The following is a 7,302-nucleotide window of genomic DNA, read 5'->3' as shown; positions in this document are numbered from 1 at the left end:
GTTGTTTTCTTCTTGATCCACAACATATAATTGTGCGAGGAAGAAAAAGGTCCTACACAAAGACTGCACTTCCCCAGAGCAGTATCTGCTCTGAAACTTCATTATGAGAATGCCAAATGTTCCCTGCACAGCAGAGCCCATGGCAGTGGGAGCTTTATTGTAGTTTCCCTTAGCAAGTGTTGATGGATTTATGGAGGGCTTCATTAAATATGGGCTTAAAGGATATCCGCTATCGCCCACTTGTCAAAAGCCAAAATAATATCAAAGCCATGGCTGCAGCTCGGGGCTGCAGGTGTTAACAGTGCTCACTAATCTGGGAGTGTTTCAGCCCCCAATTAATGGCAGGGCTCTTGTCTGAGCCCAGCCCTCTCGGAGATAAATTTCCAAGATGAATGCATCCCGTGGAGGCTGAGGGCACTTGTACAGTGATCCCACCCTGCTGATGGCTCCTGCTGGGCTGCCCCAGCTCGGGCTTGTGCTTCCCTGTGGGGCCTTGAGAGGCTCCCTGGAACAGGGGCTGGGCAGAGTTAAGGAATAAAGCAGGGATTTATTAAAGGGCCTTAATGGATACACCTTGGGCAGTGCAAGAGCCTGGCCAAGCCAACACCCAAGATGGACTGTGAGTCACGAGTTTACACATTTTTATAAATTCTGGTCCGTTTCCATACTGGGGTTAATTGTCCAGTCCCAGCTCCAGGTTCTGCAGTCCCATCCTCCCAATTTGCTCCTCCATTCCCTGCTGTTTGCACTTTTTGGGCCTGAAGCTGCATTGGTTCTGGGGATGGAAAAGGATTGTTCTGTCTGGCTGAGCTGTGAGGAGAACTGGCTAACACTTTATATGAAGTTCAGAGTTATAAATCAATGCAGTACAAAATCTGGAAAATATGAAAGCTAAAACTTGAGGCAGCACCTGGTTCTCAGTGCTCCTTCCCAGCAGTGGCTCCATGTGTGGAGCTGAGTTGGGAATGGGCAGCTTGGGCAGGTTTGCTCTGATTTTCGGGGACTGAATGCCAGAGCCCAGGCTCTGATTTTCAGGGACTGAATGCCAGAGCCCAGGCTCTGATTTTCAGGGATTCAATGCCACAGCCCAGGCTCTGATTTTCAGGGATTCAATGCCACAGCCCAGGCTCTGATTTTCAGGGATTCAATGCCACAGCCCAGCCCTGTTCAGTGCTGCTTGAGGATCAGTGATGCTCCACAGCACCAAACCCCCCTCTTTGCCTGTCACTGTGCGAGTGAGTCAGAGCACAGGGAATTATCTCAGTGCAGGAGCCAAGTGTTGCCCCTTTGCCCTTGGCAACCAAACCCCTTCTCCTGCCTTCCTCACAAACGGGGCAGCTGCAAACACAGCCCTGGAACAAAGCTGCAAATACCATCTGCAACGGGCTGTGCTTCCAGACAAAGGGGGTGCGCCCTGGTGTTTGTAAAACATGCACTTATGGAATCAGATAAGAACAGGTACAAAGAATAATGGCACAACTTGGGCTGCCTGTGGAATTATAAACATTTTGTTCAACCAGTCATACACCCTTAGTCTGAGCCAACTCCTTAGATGTCAGAATTCTCTATATTTTGGTATTCATGGTTAGGGGAAAAAAATAAAGTAAGCAAACCCAAAACTAGTTCCAAAATTGAATTAATCTTTCAGCTCATAGGAAGTCAAACAGGATATAATTATTATGACTTTCCTCTGTGTTCATCAGGAAAAAAAATCCTATGCATAAAATACCCAATTATTTATTTAGTCGCGAACTATAATGGAACAAAATTTATAGCATATTGTGCTAAAGAGGTAATGAGTACAATTTGCAAATGCATTGTCAGAACCACCCATCCATTGTTTGAGTGGGAAACTGGCACCAGGACTTGCTCCTTGAAGAAGTACCCCCAAAACACAATTTATTTACATGTTCTTTGATCAGCAGAGCTGAGAGACCTGGGTGCCTTTGAGGACTGGGGGGCCCTGAAGGCCTCACGTGTGGGTGAGAAATTGGTGCCATGGGCAGAGAGCAGGGGACAAGGAGGGGACAGAGCTCTGCACACAGAGCTGCCGGGGAGAAAGGCAGGAGATGAGGCAGCAAGGTTTCCAAAACAGCAGGAAACTGTGGCAGAGACTGATGGACACAGGAATTTCTGGTTTGATTAAGATGCACGTACAGCCAGGTGTGTCCACAGGCTGGGCTTTGCCAGGATCAGCTTCCATTTGTCTGTGTGAGCCTGAGCCATGGGAGACTCAGCGCATAAAACACAATCCTGCTGGCAAGGCAGGTGTGCTTGTGCTGCCTGCTCAGGAAAAGGCATTAAATCACCCCAATCCACAGCCTGGTACTTTCATCCAGCCTCTGTGTTCAAAATGGGGCTCAGCCTTGGACTTGCCAATAAACCATTCCTGGGCTAAATGGGATTTACGGGGTGCAGTGGCGAGAACTGTGACAGCGTCTGAGGGACTGTCCCTACAGGACAACCTCAGGGGGGGCCTGAGATAAATCCCTTGCTGGGATCACAAGGAGGGATATAAAACTGCTTGCTCTGCTGTTAATTTAATCATCTGGGGGGAAAAGTCCTGGGAGAAAAAACCAACCAATAGATAATGATTTAAAATTATGGAAAATATCTCAGCTCCTTTTAATTAGCAGTGGTGCAGTATTAATTCTGGAGCTTGCAGGGTTCCTTTGTAAGCCTGAAGTTCTGTGTTTGCAAAAACAGAGCATCAAAGCAAGCCAGTGGCATCAGAAAAAAACCAAAATCAGTTTTATTTCAGTTGATTTAACAATTCTAACTTCTCAGACTGAGGCTGGAGGTTTTCCCTTGGGCATTCCTTCTCAACAGGAGAATGAAAATCAAAGGCTTGGAAACCAGGAGAGCTCGAACCTGCTGTGAGTGCTGCTGAGATCACAAGTGGATCCTTCCAGCAAAGCAAATCTTGTGCCAAAAATATGTCAAAGAGTGGGTTTAGTCCATTGGGCTACAGCCTGGTCTAGACCCTCCAGAGTGATTTTATAACTAAAAACCAAAAGTGTCTCAATACAAGGCAGAAAACCAGAGTGCCCATAAGGGAGGCTTTGAGCGTTTTTCTGGCTCCTCAGATGCTGTGTGAGGCTGTAGGGCATCCCTTTGCTCCTGCTGTAGGATTTCTGGGACTGAGTCACCTTGCAGCAGTCAGTGGCTCCTTCTCCCACGTTCTTGGATGTTGGAGTGGGGCAGGAATGACCTGGAGGAGCTCCAGCTGCTCCATGTAAAGGAGAGATGTCATGAAGTTCTGTCTGATCACAAAGGTGTCAAGGGCATAAAAGAATGTTGGATGTTTTCCAATCCAGTGCCACTTTCACATCAAAGCAAATAAAAAATGGCATTTGATAAGTTTCATTTTAATCGAGGCTGGAAGCTCAGACTGGCATTCCAGCCTGTACAGCACTAGGGCAGTGGGTTTGTGGCAATGGTGTGACAAGGCCCTGCTTAGGTTCTTCGGTTGCTCCTTTTAGGAAATTATCATTTGCACTGAATTCTAGCATCATATCCTTTCATATAAAAATTTTTCAGATGTAGAATATGAGAAAAAAATAGAGCAAATATGTTTCATGAGCCGAAGTGTTTGTGGGAGAAGGGATTTCTGTTTTTTCTTCAGTTGTCTCCGGGAGGGGGTAAGAACAGTAGATTGAGAAATAATAAATTAAAACATGGTATTACTTAATTGAAATACAGCCTAAAAATCAATCCTATAAACACTTTTTGTAACAAGATAGCCCAAGTTAGGATGGCATTGGAAATATCTGTCTAAACAGTACTGGTGCCTGAAACTGGTGTAACTCTTCATTGTCTTGCTGAAATGTCCTCATTGCAAAATGTCAGGATGACTCTGCTTCAACTGTAAGGGAAAACATTTAATGACAGTTGAAGGTTTTGTGCTGCTGTAATCCACAGTGTAACGAGATGCTTGAAATCAGAACCACAAGTGCTGGAGTAATTTGTGCCTAAATTTGCAGAGGACATCTGAATTTGGATGCAGAATGGGTGTTGAGAGGAGGGGGTGAAGGTCACCGAGCAGGCAGGGTGCGAGCAGCAGCAGCAGCAGCAGAGATCCCGTCCCTGTGCCGCGGGTGGGGTGCGTTACGGGAGGGGAGCTGCGGGAGGCAGGGCACAGAGCACAGCGGGGTGAGCCAGAGCAAAGAGCGCACCGGGGCGAGCTGCGGGCCTCGGGCCGGCCAGGAGCTGCTGAGGCTGGGAGAGAACGGGAAATGAGCGCGGGGCGCCGGGACGGGGCACGACGGGGTGAAGGGCAGAGCAGGCGACGGCCGGGGTCGGGGCAGGGCGGGGCACATCAGGGCGTGGCTGGGTGGGGCAGCTCAAGGCGGGGCTGGCTGGGACTGCCCTGCCCGCTCCGGGGCGGAGTGGATCCGGCCCTACCCAACCCCAGCGGACCCCGCGGAGCCGCCGGGTCCCGCGCTCGGGGCCGGGCCGGCGGAGCATCCCTGGCCGCTCGGAGCGCGGTGCCGGGAGCGGCGGGGCGGAGCCGGCGGCGGGGCGGGCGCGGCACCTGCGTGCTGGGAGCCGGCGGCGCCGGGCCGGCCCCTCGGCGGTGCCGCCAGACGGCGGCGGCCGGGCTGGGCGCTGCCGGCAGCCGGAGCATCCCCGCTCCGCCCCGCAGCCGCGGCCATGACCGACAACATCCCGCTGCAGCCGGTCCGGCAGAAGAAGCGCATGGACAGCAAGCACCGCGGCGGGTGAGGGGCGGCGCGACCCCCGGGGCGGCGGCGGGGCCGCGCTCGGGATGCGCGGGACGGGGGGCGGCGGCGGCGGCCCGAGCTGGGCGGGAGGAGGAGGAGGAGGATGAGGATGAGGGGGGAGGCAGGCGGGCGCTGACAGGTTGCTCCTGACGCCATTGCCGCGGCACGCCCGGCGCACGGCAGGATGCGGGCGGGCTGCGGGAGCGGGGGACAGCCCCGGCGGGGAGCGGCTCGGCCCGGCCCGGCCTTCAGCGCCGGAGCCGCGGACACAGCGGGGCAGCAGCGCCCGGAGGGGCCGGGCCGGGCGGGGACCGTGTCACCGCGGCCGAGTCACCGCCGCACCCGCCCGGCCCAGCTCGGCTCCTGCTTGTCATCGTCCATCCCCGCTGTGGAATCAGCCGGGGCTGGAGAATCCCCGGCCTCGGCTGGGAGGAGCGCAGAGCATCCATCGGTGGTGGGTGTAACAAAGGCCTGGCTCCCATTTACTGTATCAGCTCGGCAATACAATATCCTTGGTGGCGATGTCGCCGTAGCCCCGGTGTGCGATGCGTCCCTAAAGGAGACGTAGGGAGATGTTTATACCGGTGTGCCCATGCAGGAAGTTAAATAAGGAAAATGGTTTTCCAATAGTCTTCCATTACGAAACCGCACCACTGTGCAGACAGGTTGGTTTGCACACAGCAGGGTGTACGTGGTGTCCGAGTCACCTGGCTGTCAATTATCACAGCATTTCATTCGTCCCTGGAGAATTTGGGTTTTTTAAACGTGGCGAGTGATGTTAGCAAAATAAACCAAAATGCTGAAAGAAATCTTCGCTGTTAGAGCAAGGTGAAATATACACGTTTGCCTTGTTTATGTTTTTGGTCGGTAGTTTGTGTTCCGAGTCCGGTAACTGACATTGCTGTACCCAGTTTGTTCAGCATTAGGTGTTTTCCTTGCTCTCGGGGTGTTGGTGGTGCTGTGGCAGTACCCAGGGCAGGAGGAGTGTGTGATGCAGCAGCAATCCCCGGTGCCTGTGTCACATGCACTGCTGAGCAAGTGCCACAAGGTGCAGCCACCAGGGCCTTGCCTTTGGTGACGTGATTGAAGGGAGCAGGGAGAGGTGAGGGCCTGGGAAATTTCTCCAAGCTGCTCGAATGGATTCTTTCCTGGAGTTCTGTAATCTCCAGCAAGAGCCTCCTGGGTGTTCAGTGTGGTTAGTGCTGCCTAGCAGAGCCTGCCCTCAGCTAACCCGAGCTATGGGTCATTGCCTGTGGATCCTGCCTGATTAGCAGCCACTGAGAGGTTTTCTAGTGGTGGCAAAAAATTCCAGCGGCACGGGAAGGAAGCTTGCCTAGGGCTTTTACTCAATAGCAGTTGAAATAAATTGGATTTGGGGTTTCTGTTTGGTGCAGTAATTGTTTGGGGGTGGGATTTGTCATACACGAGGAACCCTTGTTTTAGTGATGTGATCTCTTGGTGTTTGATCAAGTGATGGATAGCAAAGTGTTGAAGCCAAGCCAATCCAAACCAGTGTTAGAAACCATAGAATAAATCATCCAGCAAGTGGAGGTGTCACAGCCAGAATAGAGTCCTGGGAATCCTAGGCCATAATCAAGGCCTCCTTTCTTCTGTTCCCTCTGAGGAAAAACCCAAACTAAAGCCATCCAATTTGTGTTCCTCAATGCATATGAAAACCCAGGATGAGCAAGTGTTGATGGGCTTCGCTTTGCCATAGCCCCAGCTGGTTCCTACTCTGGGGGTCCCCAGCAGTGGGGGTGAGTTTTCAGACAGATTTTTGTTGGTGTACTCTTCTGCAGAGCAGATTTCTGGTCATGAATGTCTCTATAGAAATCTTGGTTTCTGTTAAAATAAAAGCAAAAAATGGCTAATTCACCTGTAGGGCAGGTGCCAGCCAGCAAGGCTTTCATTTCCCTCAGCTTCTGGCATGCTTTGAAAGGAAGCCAGGGAGGAGCTGGCTCAGGAGCCTTGCAGAGATGAGTGATGGCTCAGACAGCTCAGAAGCCACGAGCTTAAAGAAGTGAGTGGGAGAGTGGGGATCTGTTCCTGAGCACAGCTTCACTGGGGCTGTTCTTGCTGCCACCAAGGCTGAGCTCTAATTCCCGTGCTGTGCCTTGAATTCAGCCCTGTTCATGCCGAGGCTTTGCAGCACTCTGGAGCCCTGTGAGCACTGTGCTGGTGAGGAGGGAGGGATGGCAGAGCTGCAGCAGCCCTGGTGGGCTGGGAGTGAGCCCGAGCTGCCCAGGGCCCGGTCCTGCCAGGGAGGAGCTGCAGGTTCCTGGAGCACCCCGGGTGCCCTGCTCAGCACATGACACAAGTGCTCCCCTAAATAGCTCGTGGTGTCAGTCCTCAGTCCTGCAGGGCTCCTTTCAAAGCAGCAAACTGCTGTGCTCATGCAGCTGCTGTGTGGAAAAGGCCTGGCTCCAGAGCTGCAGGGGAAGGAGGAGCTTTACAGGAACACTTGCTGAGGCTGTGCCATTGTGCTGCCTGTGTACTCTGGCTCTGTTTAAAACGGCAAATTCCATTTCAGAGTCAACAGACAGGGACGGCAGCTCCTGCCCTGGGAGAGCCTGTGTGG

General features: G+C 52.7%; 1 protein-coding gene across 2 annotated transcripts in view; it reads left to right on the top strand.

Annotated features, from left to right (window-relative positions):
* Window positions 1–4,570: 4,570 nt before the first annotated feature.
* ATP9A (ATPase phospholipid transporting 9A (putative)) overlaps window positions 4,571–7,302 on the top strand; it is a 47,083-nt gene continuing 44,351 nt past the window's right edge. For both annotated transcript variants that reach the window (XM_030963283.1, XM_030963282.1), the window contains exon 1: window positions 4,571–4,721. In XM_030963283.1, the coding sequence (XP_030819143.1) occupies window positions 4,654–4,721 (68 nt within the window). In that variant the 5' untranslated portion in view covers window positions 4,571–4,653. The remainder of the gene's footprint in view (window positions 4,722–7,302) is intronic.

The sequence above is a fragment of the Camarhynchus parvulus genome, chromosome 20, assembly GCF_901933205.1.
Source record: "Camarhynchus parvulus chromosome 20, STF_HiC, whole genome shotgun sequence".
NCBI classification, from domain to species: Eukaryota; Metazoa; Chordata; class Aves; order Passeriformes; family Thraupidae; genus Camarhynchus; species Camarhynchus parvulus.
This window is presented reverse-complemented; position numbering and strand designations above follow the sequence as displayed.